The sequence below is a fragment of the Pelodiscus sinensis genome, chromosome 7, assembly GCF_049634645.1.
Source record: "Pelodiscus sinensis isolate JC-2024 chromosome 7, ASM4963464v1, whole genome shotgun sequence".
In the NCBI taxonomy this organism is placed as follows: domain Eukaryota; kingdom Metazoa; phylum Chordata; order Testudines; family Trionychidae; genus Pelodiscus; species Pelodiscus sinensis.
Genome location: NC_134717.1, coordinates 16968345 through 16983963, shown reverse-complemented (window position 1 = coordinate 16983963; position 15619 = coordinate 16968345). Strand labels below are relative to the sequence as shown.

Genomic DNA, 15619 nt, shown 5'->3' with positions numbered 1-15619 from the left:
CTATAAAGAAATCCAAGGCATACCATAAGTACGCTGCCAGCCTTCTTCTGTAATTTGATTACATTTCTGATTAAATGTAATATTTAGAACTAATTAGGCTGTGCCCATATGGGGATCAGAACAATTTAAATATGCTTCCCTGGCTGCCTTGGATAGGGGTGGTAATTGATGAGTTATGTTAGTCAAACCAGACAATAACATGGGTAGTTAAGACCTAAAAAAAGACTTGTATGACACTGATCAGGGAGAAATGCTAAAACCTTTGCAGACCTGTCTTCGTTATACTTTTCCCACTAGTGGCAACAGTGAGAATTCTTGTGCAGACACCTAGTGGCATTGTTATGTCACCTTTGAGAAAAGACAGATGACAGCCTAGTATGTAAAATATCTGTGGTCTATCTGTACTGGTGGAGTTGTGCTAGTTGGGAGCGGATCACATGCTGCTGGTTGTATAGTCACACCACCGTCACATACTCCCTCCTCCCCATTTTATCACATAAATACCACCAGGATTTCCACTGACAATCAATGGGAGGCAGTGCTGACATTGTCAAAAAACAAAACAAAACAGTATTGCCACTCCAGTCCCCCATACCTTATTTACAGTGACAAAGTAGCAGATGGTTCTGGAAGACCCTGCATCCCAATCCCTTACCCCGAGCTTCCTTCTGCACCCAACCTCCATCTCAGCCCCGGCACCTCCTCCATAGACGAGCGTGGCCCTTGAAAACTTACCAAAATCGTGGACTGCCCCTCATCAAATATGATCATTCACCCCTAGATTAGGGTCTGGGTAGGTGAGCATCCGTGGCCTATAATATGCAGGTCACACTAGAGGCTCACCATGGTTCCTTCTGGCCCTAAACTCTATGGCTACATCTAGACTGGCATGATTTTCCGGAAATGCTTTTAACGGAAAACTTTTCCGTTAAAAACATTTTCGGAAAAGCGCATCTAGATTGGCAGGACGCTTTTCCGCAAAAGCACTTTTTGCGGGAAAGCGTCTGTGGCCAATCTAGAGGCACTTTTCCGCAAAAAAGCTCCGATCGCCATTTTTGCGATCGGGGCTTTTTTGCGGAAAACAAATCTCTGCTGTCTACACTGGCCCTTTTGAGCAAAGGTTTTTCGGAAAAAGACTTTTGCCCGAACGGGAGCAGCATAGTATTTCCGCAAAAACACTGACAATCTTACATGAGATCGTCAGTACTTTTGCGGAAATTCAAGCGGCCAGTGCAGACAGCTGGCAAGTTTTTCCGGAAAAGCAGTTGCTTTTCCGGAAAAAGTGGCCAGTCTAAACACAGCTCAAGAGTCTAAATATTTTACTGGATGTAGTTGGGAATAGCATCATGTACGTTTATTTTCTATTCTATTTAAAGATGTTATGCTCTTTTGTTCCCAGTGCCCATAGTTGCTTCCAAAGCCCCTTTTTCCTTTCTTTATGTCTACCCTAGTTATAGTTACCGCTGCTGATAATATGGGTGAGATGGATCAAGTTAATGCCAAACCCTGCTGCTGTCAATAAGAGTTTATGCCAGAATATTTTTATCATGATCCCAGGGTCCCATTGACATTGAACCACTCGAAGCTGCAGCGATGAGAAGACGTCAGCAAAGATGACTCACACAAATCAAGACAGTTTTATTAACACTGTGTCACAGTTATAAATTGTCTACAGGAGTCATACCTCACTGGAGGGATTTCAGTTGTTTGTGATACGGAATAGAATTTTTTCCTTTATTTGTATTGCTGTGGTAACAGGTTAAATTAAGAGCCAAACCAAAGCCAGTGGCAGATTGAGACACCAGGATTTTGGCTGCAGAAAGCAAGAATTGACAGCAAAGCTCCTACCAACTTCACTGGCACCAGGGTTTGGCCTTAGTCACCTCCCCTTAAACTAAGAGAAAACTATACACCCAGAAATTATGTTAAAATAGTATTATTTAGCTCAAAATCAATGTAAGGAAGCCAGGATGACTTTGTAACTCAATTAACAGATTGGTTCTTTGTTTAACCATACCATGAGTTAAGTAGCCTCCAGTCAAACCTAGACCAAAAGGTTCCCTAACTTTGAGTAGTTTGGCCCAAGAGCCAAAAGTTTGTGCTTGGGCCTATCACTAACCATGTGTGACAGTGACTAGGAACCCCAAAGCGTGCAAAGGGTGGAATGGAAATCATAACTCAGAAAGTTTTGGTTTTTTTTGGTCGGATGATAAGTCAACCATTTGAAAATAGAATCTGGCATTTAATATACAGGACAACTATATGTGGAAGACATACTAATATCAACCCTTTTCTCTTGCAGGATGACTTTCTGTTTAGTGTCTCCATTTTAAGTGGAATCCTTTGCTCTATCTTGGCAGTGATCAAATTTATGTTGGGAAAGGTCCTTACAAGCAGAGCACTGATAACAGATGGTGAGTAGGAAAATCTCTCATTCCGCATACAAATTATTCAGATAATATCATGTGGACTGAGAACTGGCTGAAAACTCAGGAACAAAGGACAGCTGTGTATGGGGAAATATTGAGATGAAGGCAGATGGATAGCTTAGTACCTGAAGTCAAACACCGTCCACTGATATTAGTAACTTACACCAGTGTTTTTCTAACCTTTTAACTAGTGACCCAGTGGAAGACAATTGTTGACACCCATGACCAACAGAGCTAGGGATGAGGGGTTTGAGGTGTGGAAGGGGACTCTGGTCTGGAACAGGAGGTTGGGGTGGTTGGGATGAGGAGTTTGGTGTGCAAGAGCTCTGGGTTTGGGGGGGGGTCTGGGCTGGATTAGGGTATTACCTTACCCGGTTTACGTCTAGCAGTTCCCAGTCAGTGGCGTAGCAGGGATGCTAAAGCAGACTTCCTACCTCTCCTGGAACTGTGGACCCCAGTGTGCCCCAGAAGTGGCCAGCAGCAGGTCCGGTTATTAGGCAGAGGTGTCCCAGTTCCCAGCTAATGGGAGGGCATAACCAGTGCTTGGGGCAGTGGCTGTGCATTGAGCCCCATCACTCCTCTGCTTAGGAGCTGGACTTGCTGGCTGCTTTCAGAGCACATCGTGTCAGAGCAGGTAGGGTCCCGGGGTGCTAAGCAAAGCAAACCAATGCTTTATATTCTGTCGGGTCATGACCTGATGTTTGAAAACCACTGTCTTACCCAATATGCAACAGAAGATTTCAAGATGGCAAAAGTGTTTAATGCTTTGCTATAAAGGCTAATGGGAACTAGGGGTGCTGATATACAACAAATTAGACAAAGTGGAAGCAAAACCGAACAAAGAAAATTTGGTTGACATCAGTTTTTATGTATGCCCACTATATAGCTTGGATAGAGACATTACTAATACATTATTGATCCATGCCCAGCAGGCAAAATTCACTTCTGCCCCTCAGAGTGTACTGATTTTACAAACAGAGAACTGGGGGAGGAGGGTTTCCAAGAAGATTGAATCTCTCTCCCTTCTCCCCATTGGGCTGGAGCAGTAGCAGCTGCTCATGTGCACTCACTCTGCGAGGCAGAATGTCACCAGCCACTCTTCCAAGATGGTCCCTGTGGAGCTGGTGCAGTTCTTAGCTCAGTGGAGCCTCACTTGTTACAGGTGCACTTCTATGTCTCAGCTATCCCGCCCCTCCCTCCCCCCATGAAACTACTCTAACTTTGATGCAGCTGGGGTTCTTCTATGCTCCCATTTTCAGGGGTGCATTTCATTCACTGCATATTTCTGAATAGAAACTGTTTGTAAGAGTTGTTGAAAGCAGCTAGTCACTCTTGCTAACCCCCTGGATGTGGGCGGGTGGTATTCTTGTTGCTGCTGTTTTTAAGGGTGCAAATATGCTCCCATGCTCTTTTTAAAATTCCCAAAACCCAAAGTTCATAAAACTTCAAAAAGGCCAGAAGGATTTGCTCTGTGGACAAGTGAATCTGCAATTATGGCAGGGATGTCATGGGAAGCGGCAAATCCCTATGGGTATGTCTACACTACAAAGTTAGTTCGAACTAACTTTCATAGGCGCTACACTAGCGCTCCGTTAGTTCGAATTTAATTCGAACTAACGGAGCGCTTAGTTCGAACTAGGTAATCCTCATTCCATGAGGATTAAGCCTAGTTCGAACTTACTAGTTCGAATTAAGGGCTGTGTAGACCCTTAATTCAAACTAGTGGGAGGCTAGCCCTCCCCAGCTTTCCCTGGTGGCCACTCTGGCCTAGTGCGGACATCGTGGACCTCGTCCACAACCTCCGCACTAGGCACAGGAAAGTGGCCGGCTAGGGCAGGAGCTGCCAGCCTGGCCACCCAGGAGCAGGTGTGCATGATAATCAAGGTGGTCCACTGAGACCCCCGACCCTGAGCCCTGAGCTTACAATGGCCGTACTGGGTCAGACCAAAGGTCCATCTAGCCCAGTAGCCTGTCTGCCGACAGCGGCCAACCCTAGGGACCCTGGAGGGGATGGACCGAAGACAGTGACCAAGCCATTTGTCTCGTGCCATCCCTCTCCAGCCTTCCACAAACGTTGGGCAGGGACACCACTCCTACCCCCTGGCTAATAGCACTCCATGGACCCAACCTCCATGACTTGATCTCACTTCCCTTTAAACTCTGTTCTAGTTCTAGCCTTCACAGCCTCCTGCAGCAAGGAGTTCCACAGGTTGACTCTTTGCTTTGTGAAGAACAACTTTCTCTTACTAGTTTGAAGCCTGCTACCCATTCCTTTCCTTTGGTGTCCTCTAGTCCTTCTTTATGGGAACTAATGAAGAACTTTTCTGTATGCACCCTCTCCACCCAACTCCTGCTTTTAGAGACCTCTATTCTGTCCCCCCTCCGTCTCCTCTTTTCTAAGCTGAAAAGTCCCAGTCTCTTTAGCCTCTCTTCATATGGGACCTGTTCCAAACCCCTGATCATTTTAGTTGCCCTCCCCTCTCCCGGCCTCTCTCTTCCCCTCTCCCACCTCCTTTTCCCAGTCTCCCCCAGTTTTATTCAATAAAGACAGATTACATTTTGGAAGACACGTTATCTTTATTTTGTACATCAAGAAGAGGGGCTAGGGAAGGGTAAGTGGAAGGAGGTGAGGGAGGAATGGGCCATGAGCCCCCGATGGGGAGGACTGGGCTGGCTCTGCGGGCTTCTGGGGGTGGAAGCTCTCCTGCAGCCCCCCAATTGCCCCCTCTCCCCAGATGGCAGCCTGCGGCAAGTGCAGCCGGGCTGATGGCCGAGTGCTGTGATGTGCCCAGTGTGGGCACTCCAAGCCAGGACTGCTTTGGAAGCAGGGCACCCCTGAGAACTGTCTGTCCGGGGTGGGGGTCGGGACCCTTTAAGCACAGCCCTCGGCTAGCCTGAGACAGCATCTCCACGCTCTAAGTCCTCCTCTGATGCCCTGCCGGCACTGCTTCCGGCCATCCTTAAGCCTGGTTCAGGGTCCACTTAATGTGGACATGCTAGTTCGAATTAGCAAAACGCTAATTTGAACTAGTTTTTTAGTCTGGATCCGTTAGTTCGAATTAGCTTAGTTCGAATTAACTAATTCGAACTAAATTAGTTCGAATTAACGTTGTAGTGTAGACGTACCCTATTAGAGTTCATGAGGGAGTATGATGGAACTACTCTATATACAGACACAGCAGATAGGAAATAATTTATGATGGGAATGTCATTTTGTTGCTCTGGAGATTTCAGCCTTCTTTTTCCCCCTCAACTTTAAATTAACTCTAATGTCTGCTATTTAGTTATGAACAATCGTTCGCTATGTATACTTCCAACACATCCAAAATGCACTGGGTGAGGTACAGATACAGAATGGCTGTGTCTACACTGGGCCACTTATTCCGGAAAATCAGCCGCTTTTCCGGAATAAGCTGCGAGCTGTCTACACTGGCCCCTTGAATTTCCGGAAAAGCAACGACGCTGTACTGTACAAAATCAGCCGCTATTCCGGAAACCGTACGCTGCTCCCGCTCGGGCATAAGTCCTTATTCCGGAAAAGCTTTTCTGGAAAAGGGCCAGTGTAGACAGCTTTTCTGGAAAAGCAGAAGAAACAGGAAAAAGCGCTTTGGACGCCGCGAGACCCCGTAGGAGCCTGGACATCCTGGTAACCCGAGCTCCCTACAGAGCTCGGAGGCTGCTGGGTGCCCATGGCAGGAGCCTGCCGGAGAGCGTGCAGCTTGAGCTCTGGCACGTGGCGCTCTGCTGCCCAAGAGCCACCTCTGAGCCCAGCATGGCAGCTCTGGGTGGTGAGCCACCTACACCCACAGGGGAGGAAGCCGCCAGGGGCCGGAAACGCCGGGCCCCATCCTGGACCCCCAGGGAGCTGGAGACCCTCCTGGACTTGTGGCAGGAGGAGGAGGGTCTCCACGACCTGCAGTCCCACCGCTGCAATGCAGACCTGTACACGCGGCTGGTGCAGAACCTGGCACAGCAGGGACACCCCGGACGCAACTGCGAGCAGGTGCAGTCCAAAGTAAAAGAGCTGCGGCTGGGATATGTGCGGGCCACCGACGGAAGGGGGGCAGGACCCGATGCCTGCCCCTATTACGACCGGCTCCATGCTTTTCTGGGCCCGCCAGCCCCGGAAGCCCCAGCTGTCCCTGTGGACACCTGCCAGAGCCCCCCCATCAACCGTCCCACCAAGCCAGGGGAGGGAGAAGACAGCGCCAGCGCGTCTGGCGGTGAGGAGGCCAGCATAGCCACCGCCCAGCAGGCTCCCTCCAGCAGCTCCTCCGAGGCCGACGCCGGGGAGGAACCCACTGGTGAGTTTGTGCAGTTTGCACTCCCAACAGGCGGGGGGCGGAGGGTAGGGGAAGGACCAGGTGCCCGGAGGGAGGAGGGGGAGAGCATGTTACTCAGGCCACGTGAGCTGCACGCTGCGTGGCATGAGGCAGCAAGCAGCACATGCAGCCTGGTGACCGAGCGGCACGTGGCCGCGGCAGGCAGCTGCAGGGCACGCCTGGGACTGTGCTGCTCTCACACATTCGGCGGGACCAGGGGGAAGGGTGGATGCCGGCTGGAACTGGCCAGGGCCCCAGGGACTCAGCCCAGAGCCTGCAGCTCTGCCAAGGGTGCAGCACGGAGAATGACAACACTGTCCCATGCCTCGCTGTGAGGCACAGCCAGCTGCTATTGGGTACACCGCAGCATCACGGTCCTGTGACCCTGGACCCCCACCGAGCCCCTCGCCTGCTCCCGGTGCCTTGGCTGCCTCCCTGAGGGAAGTCCCCACTGTGGCCACACATGTCCTTGGGCTATCGGGCTTGCGGGAGGGATAGTGGGAGGGGGAAGGGCCCCTGAGTGTTGCTGGAAGGATGGAACATCCCCCCACCCAGTCACTCTTCTGGTTCTGTCCAGGAGATATCCCACGTGAGGGGATCTGAGAGCCCAGACCGCCTCTGCCAGATGTGCTCTCAGGCACTGCGTGGGGATGCATCTCGCTCCCTGTCTAACACCAGTGATTAGCCCAAAGCTTTTCACAGTCTCCACCGGCAGGGAGTTCCACAAGTGAATGCAGCACAAGCACCCTCCCGCCCTCCACGGGACCAGGATACAGACCAGTGCTTACAGTACTGGAGAGGGGACCCTACTCCAGGGGCGTTCCCCTTTGTAAACGTACAACACCGGGGGCAGGAGGGGAACGGAGTGGGCCCAAGCCACACAACTGTGGGGTCACCTGGGCTCAGGGGTGGAGGGCATGCGGTGTGGGGATAGTGGACGGCCTGCCTGACTGACCCATCCTTTCTTCTCTTCCTTGCAGCGGGACCCAGCACCAGACCCTCCACTGCGGCAGCAGCGGCACCCCCAGCAGGCCAACCCTGGAGGCACAGGCTCCGCCAGAGGGACCAGCTGCTTCGCCGGCATGTCAACGCCGTGGAGGCAATCCAGGCCTCCATCGCGGAGCGTGTGCAGGGGGACCTGCAGTGGCGGCAGGACGGCTGGGCTGTCTTCCTGGACGAATGCCGAGGGATGCGCACCACAATAGACACGCTGACGGCACATATTGTGCATGCCATTCACTATGGCATGGGCAGAGCCTAGGCCCCCGCCATCCCTCCCATAGCACAGCTCATGCCCCCTCCCATCCCAGCTCCTGCCCCTGTTCCTGCCCCTCCTCCTATCCCAGTTCCTGCCCCTGGCCACCTCCACGTGCAGCCTGCCCCAACGTGGTGTGGGCAGGCTGGCCCCCGGAGGAGCGCTCGCAGGGGACGCCCGTCCCAGTAACTGCCCCCCCATCCTGTCGCAGTTGAAGGTCTCCCCCCCCCTTCCTGTCCCAGTTGAAGGTCTCTCCCCCCCCCCCCCCCTTTGTAAATAAACAGTTCTCTATTTTGCTGTTCATTCCTGTGTTGGGTATTGTGTAACTCTAGGTAGTGTACGAAATGATGTGAGATGCTAAGTAGCCACTTAAATTTAACATGGTGGCAAACTGTGGAGAACGAAATCTGTACTCTATCTCTGGGGGGGGGGGGGGGCCCTTCGTAAGTGGTCAGTGGTTTGTGGCGCAGAAATAAATGCTGACACTTTTCAGTAAAATGTAAACCACAAACTATATTTACATAGATAACAAACTAGCAAGAACGGTTACACGATGCACACAACAGATAATTAAACAGTCTAGGCGCAGGGAGGACGATTGTGGTGTTGCTGGCCACCTCAATCCTTTGGTCCTTCTGGGACTCCGGAGAGGAACAGCCAGGAGATTCCTCGACGGAAGATGACGGTGAAGCTGGCCACCTCAATGCTTTGGTCCTTCCGGGCCTCAGGAGAGGAACAGCCAGGAGATCCCTCGATGGAAGATGACTGTGAAGCTGGCCACCTCAATGCTTTGGTCCTTCCGGGCCTCAGGAGAGGAACAGCCAGGAGATCCCTCGACGGAAGATGACTGGAATCAGGTACGCTGACTTCAGCCTTCCACACGAACCCCGCATCCTCGTGGCTGTTCTTCGGGACAGGTGATGGTGGCCTAAACCCTAGCCTAAGCTAAAAAGAAAAACCCTAACTAAGCCCGACGCACCCGACGAACAGACTCGATGACGGCCGACATGCTTTCACCCGATGCTTTACAATTGGGGGGGAGCTAAGGGGAGGGGGTGGGGAAGGGTAGGGGATGGGCGGGAGTAGTCTGGGAACACCCAGGAGACCCTACTACGGGGCTTGGGCAAACATGTCCACCAGGGCCTCTCTAGTGCGCACCGCATCCTGGCGCGCCTGGCAGACGGCAGCTGTGTCGGGCTGTTCCCAGGTCTGTGCCTCGGCTGCCACCCATGCAGGGAGGAAGGCCTCTCCACTGCGCTCCACAATGTTGTGGAGCACGCAGCACACGGCCAGGACCTCCGTTGCATTCTGCTCACCCATCTCGAGACGGGTGAGCAAGCAACGGAAGCGGGCCTTTAAATGTCCAAAGGCCAGCTCCACTGGGTTTCGGGCCCGGTTGAGGCGGTTGTTGAACCGGGCCCGGTTCTGGTCCGGCTGCCCTGTGTAGGGCCGCATTAGCCAGGGCATCAGGGGGTAGGCCGCGTCCCCGACGACGCAGATGGGTATAGGCACATCCCTGACAGTCAAGTCCCGCCGGGAGAAGTAGGTGCCCGCCTCCAACCTGCAATACAGTCCAGCGTTCCGGAGGATGCAGGCGTCGTGTGCCCGGCCAGACCAGCCCCCGTAAATGTCCAGGAAGCGGCCCCGGTGGTCCACGAGGGCCTGCAGAACGATGGAGCAGTACCCCTTGTGGTTCATGAAATGGCCCGCTCGATGCTCCGGGGCCCGGATGGGGATGTGGGTGGCGTCCAGGACTCCCCCACAGTTGGGGAACCCGAGGGCAGCGAAGCCAGCCATGGTATCATCCACATCGCGCAGGCGGATGATTCGCGGGAGCAGGACGTCGTTGATCGCGTGGACGACCTGCAGAAGGGTGCAGAGAAACAGAAGGGAACATATCATATATGGCAGGGGTGAGTGTGCACTCCCTTAGCCCCCCCCTTGATTCCCTCTGTCCTCTCTCTCTCTCTCTCTCTCTCTCTCTCTCTCTCACACACACACACACACACACACACACACACCCAGGGCCCCCCTCGCCGCACGCCCCCCCCCACTGGGCCTGTGCAAGGGAGGGGCGGCGCAAACCCCTGGGCGACCCAGCCAGGAGTCTTGGCTGTCCCTGGGACTGGAGTGCAGCACCCTCCCCCCATCCCACTCCCCCTGGGACTTACCTCGATGACGATCACTCCGACGGTTGATCTTCCCACCCCGAACTGCTGGGCCACCGAGCGGTAGCTGTCCGGTGTGGCCAGCTTCCAGAGTGCGATGGCGACCCTCTTGTTGACGGGGATGGGTGCCTGCAGCCGGGTGGCGGCTCTCTGCAGCGCGGGGGTGAGCCAGGTGCACAGCGTCAAGAAGGTCCGCTTTCTCATTTGGAAATTCCGGATCCACTGGTAGTCGTCCCATCGTCCGAGGACCACCCGGTCCCACCAGTCGGTGCTGCTCTCCAAACTCCAGACGGGCCGGTCTACAGTCGGGTGCTGATGCCACACGGTTGCCAGGGCCTCCCTGGTGAGGGAGTCCAAGGCGATCTCTGCCTCCTGGTCCATGAACAGCATGGCACTGGCCTGCAGCAGGAGCCGCAGCCACCTGTACAGCCCCAACAGGGGCCCGACCAGGTACATGGCCACCTGTGGCTCCATAGCAGACAGAGCAGGGCAGAAAAAAAAAAAGGCAGGCAAAAGCAGTTGGGGCCAAAGGGTGGTGTCCCCAAAAGTCAAAGGGCGCCCATGGACCCTGCAAAGGGTGTCAGTCCCTGGCAGAGGCCCCAAGGCACGGGAGCAGGAGACCAACGGCTGCCCGGCGAGACCCCTTTAACCGCGTGTCTGAACGGCGCTCTGGCCCCGCCCCCAGAAAGGACTGGTGGTCTTTGCCCTCTTCAAAATGGCTCCCGGCTTCTGCTTTTCTGGAAAAGCGCGCCGCCAATGTAGACGCGCTTTTCTGGAAAAGCGCTTCGTTACGACGATAACTCCAGGGCCAATGTAGACGCTCCTTTTCCGGAAAAACTGAAAACGGAATAGTATTCCGTTTTAAGCCTTTCCAGAAAAAGGTACCAGTGTAGACATAGCCAACAAGTTTGGGCCCTGCCCCAAAGAGCTTACAATCAGACAAACCCACTCTCTTTCCCATCCCACCCAGCCTGGCACACTGACATGACTAGTGGGTCTGAATGGTTAAGTTTGCTTTCTGTGGAGCTTCACTTGCCCCTGGCAACTCAGTTTTATGGATTTCCTTGCCCCTCCTTCCCACATTCCTCTCCAGCCAGCTACTTTCCATTCCATGTTTTCCCCACAACCCTCCCCTATCCATTCAGGGGGTGGTTTTTAGCTCTCCCCATCCATCTCCAATTTAGTCTTTAGCTACAGTCATCCCTGGTAACTATGCCATGTCTCACTTTTGTGAGTGTGTTTTTCCCCCCCTCACCTACTTCCTTTTCCACCAGACTGATACTTCCTAGACCTGCTATAGACACTTCCCTTCTGACATCCTCAGGACTGTACACTGTATCCAGAAATATGAAGTTATGGGGCCCACCGAAGTTGTTTTTAACCCCCGATATGGCTTTCAGCAGTTTCTGGCCACACTGTTTCTATTGAAAATCTTAAATGAACCACACCCCAGGGAGGTTACTGGGTCAGTGGGAGGGGATCATTATATGCCGCCTCCATTCAGACAAATTTCTTACAGGTATCATCTGATGGAGTCTCTACTCCTTGTAGATTTCACATGGTAGTATTAATGGTATGGCACCTTCCAGCAGAGGATCTCTGAGCTCTTTACAAAGTGTTATAGAAATAAGCTTTAAGGTCTCTGACTGGGTGTGCATTAGCCTCATTTTGCGGATGGTAAGTTAATTTCCCGAAATCATACAAATTAGAGTCAGAGCTGGGAATAAAACCCACCTCTTCTGATCCCAGCCCATATCATTGTATGGTCAAGGTTGTTTCAGCACACATTTCATTTTCTACCACTTCACAAGTCTTTATTACCTGAAATTCAGATGGAAACACTTAGTAATTATTTGGGTTGCCATAGGTTACAGTTTTCACAATGCAGTCAGTTGTATACTTCAGCAAACTGACTCTGCCTTCCCTTCATTTGAAATGACAAAGCACTTAGGTGCCTAGGAAGCAATTGAAAGACAAGAGGGACAGAGGATTCAGATACGGTTGTGCCTATAATGAGTAAATATGTTAAATTTATTTCAGTGAGAGTATATGCTTGACAGGCGACATGGCCCTTGCATGTTACTTTTTCTATAGAAGTATGAACTATAGCTTTGACAGTGGTGTATCCTACCATGGGCTCCCCAGCCAGTGCTGTCTTTTCATATGCAAATAGATTTCTCATCTGTCTTAGTGCTGAAGTTTTCATTCATAAAAGGCTAAATCCTGTTTGCTTTACTCATCTGGAATGCCCATTGGGAGGCACATGAGCTGAAAGATGGAAGGCAGATCACTGGGAATTTTACACAAGTAAGATGAGAGGCACTTGTCCCAGAATGTTCACACCTATTTGTCTTTCAAAACCAGGATCTGGCTCTTAGGGCTTTAAAAAAAATATTTTCAGTACAAGGGGCCACCTCCTAATCTCACTTACACCTTGGTAAATCCAGAATAACATCATTTACTTCAAACCAGTTGGCTGCGTCTAGATTGGCATGATTTTGCGCAAATACTTTTAACGGAAAAGTTTTTCCGTTAAAAGTATTTGCACAAGAGAGCGTCTATACTGGCATGTGCCTTTGCGCAAAAAATTTACTTTTGCGCAAAAGCATCCATGCCCAGCGTTGACGCTCTCTTGTGCAAGAAAGCTCCGATGGCCATTTTAGCCATCGGGCTTTCTTGTGCAAGAAATTAACTTGTCTGTCTATACCGAGAAGGAGCGTCAGAGTATTTGTGCAAGAACCACTGATTTTGTACAGTACAAAGTCAGTGTTCTTGTGCAAATACACGCAGCCAGTCTAGACAGGCGGCAAGATTTTGAGCAAAAGCAGCCACTTTTGCGCAAAATCTTGCCAGTCTAGACGCAGCCGTTATAGCCAGGCAACAGGTGTTAGTGAGTTACTCTAGATTTGTACCAGTGCATCAGAAATAACTCCTGTCCCCATGCGTTATAAAATGGACCGATGGACACAAATATGCATAACTCAAACACTCAAATATGCTTGGGACAAATTGTCTCATGTACCCTGTAAATCTTAATGTCATAAGCCGCTGAGTCTGTATATCTTATTTTAGTGTACGTATCATTCTTGTGTGTAAAGTTAGATATATGGAGTACGGAATGTTTTAGGTTTTAGAAGTGCAAAGGCAAGCCATCAAGGTTTTTCCCTCAAGGTCTGGTCAACTGTAAACAGCCTCTTTTGTCCTTTAAGTCTTAGTAGTAGCTGGTCCTAAGAAGTCCTGTGGACCACTCCCCCCTCCAACAGGTAGGGTCTGACCAACTGTGATTTTTCCATGTAAGGGTGGGATGAATTCCCGCCCAAAGGTGGAATCTATAAAACAATAGCTTGTGGTTTCTTGGTTTTGGCTGGTGTGGCACCAAGAGTATAACTAAAGACCCCAAGGAAAAGGAGATTTCTCTGGTTTGAAGGCCTAGCTGTAATAAGAACAGTTTTAGGGCGAGTTTGTAAAGTTTGTACTGAGGTTTTAGAGTTAGAATTAGCTAAGCGGTTAGCTAACCATGGCGCCCGCGGGCACCGTGTTGGGGACCACTACTATAGTGCAAGGCTCATGAGCCCAAAGCAGTTGTCATGGATTTTCATTTTTTTCAATTAGATGTTCCCTGAACTGCTTCACCTAGATTTAGACTAGGAGGAGATACTGTGCCTGATTCAATCCCTTAAAGACAATGGAATTTATTCTGTAAAGTCTTTGGGGTCAGTCACAGTACAGGGACCCAAAATGTATTGCACATATATAAATGCAGGAGGACATTTCTCTCTCCTTTTTAATTTGTATCCTTTTTAATTTTTATCCTTAGAGTTAGAGTCCTGAATAGAGTTGTTAGAAATGGTTTTCCTGTCTTATAAGACTGAGATTTAGGGGAAGATATCTTGTTCTAAATCAGTCAAAATCTCAAATGTTAATAAATCAGAAATCCCCCTCAACTTTTGGATGATTCATAGAATCATAGACTACTAGAACTGGAAGGGAGCTCAAGAGATCATCAAGTCCAGTCCCCTGCTCTTGCAGCAGGACCAAGCATCATCAGATCGTCCCTGATGGATGTCTATCCAGACTGATCTTAAATATCTCCAGTGATGGAGATTCCACAACCTTCCTAGGCAATTTATTCCAGTGTTTGATTACCCTGACAGTTAGGAACTTTTTCCTAATGTCCAACCTAAACCTCCCTTGCTGCAGTTTAAGCCCATTGCTTCTTGTTCTATCCTCAGAGGCCAAGATGAACACGTTTTCTCCCTCCTCCTTATGACACCCTTTTAGATACCTGAAAACTGCTATCATGTCCCCCCTCAGTCTTCTCTTTTCTAAACTAAACAAACCCAATTCTTTCAGCCTTCCTTCATAGGTCATGTTCTCTAGACCTTTAATCATTCTTGTTGCTCTTCTCTGGACCCTCTCCAATTTCTCCACGTCTGGACACAATATTCCAACTGAGGCCTAACCAGCGCAGAGGAGAGCAGAAGAATGACTTCTCGTGTCTTGCTCACAACACACCTGTTAATTTAGTATCTTTGTTTCCCCCAAAAATGTTTTCAAATAGAAAATTCATTGAAACTGACCCGTTTCCCACTAAACTTCTGGTTTTGGCAAATTGTCATTTTCTGATAAATTGATGGAAAGCTCTGGTCTTAGATACATCCTTCCTTGGCAGAAATGGCACAGAAGTCTCTTACCCCAAATTACATCCTTGGGTTAATTGTATTGCTGCTGATTTGGAGCCTGCTCATCCTTTGATTACAAGAATTGGAGACCAAATTATAATTTCCTTAGTCTTGCTTTCTCTTAGTGGGTTTTAGAAAATGTAGGAGGTTGATAGTGTGGGTGAAGTAAAATTACATCTTCAGCAGGATGGCTTTATTTTTAATATGTACATAATGAGGGGGAGGCAGTGAGAGCCAACAGTTGGGACACCAATTTAGCACTTTTCTTGCTTGTCAGGTGTTAGCAGTTGTCTGTTTCTTACTAATTTACTTCCTGTGATGACAGGTGTAGAACTACAAGCATCTTTATTATAGCAAAGGGAACCCATCTCTTTCTTTTCTGATACATAGATTTGTTTTCAGGACAGCAAATTCTCTGTCAGAGGTGTAGCTCCTAATGAAGCTGAATTGTTTAGAAAAGCTTTTGCTTTATTGCAAGATTTGATAATCTAAATCAAAATTCAAAATCTAAATTAATTCAGTGCCAACAAGATAATCTATTACTATTTACGTAGTACACAACCCTTTGCAGAATAAACACAGGTTATGGTACCATGGTGCCTTTCCTGAAGAGTTTAAATATCATGGACCAAATTCAGAGACAAGGGGCAGACCTGCAACTTCAGCCGACATCTGTGAGAATTCTAGTTGCCTGATATCTTACAGAGTCAAAGTTTAAGGCCTGAAGGGACAACTTGATCATCTAGTCCTAATTCCCATATAT

General features: G+C 49.9%; 1 protein-coding gene across 1 annotated transcript in view; it reads left to right on the top strand.

Moving 5' to 3' along the window:
• The window catches only part of TMEM163 (transmembrane protein 163), a 173667-nt gene that overhangs the window by 137642 nt on the left and 20406 nt on the right, over positions 1-15619 (top strand). The window contains exon 6 of the mRNA XM_075933280.1: positions 2303-2414. Within this exon, the coding sequence (XP_075789395.1) occupies positions 2303-2414 (112 nt within the window). The remainder of the gene's footprint in view (positions 1-2302; positions 2415-15619) is intronic.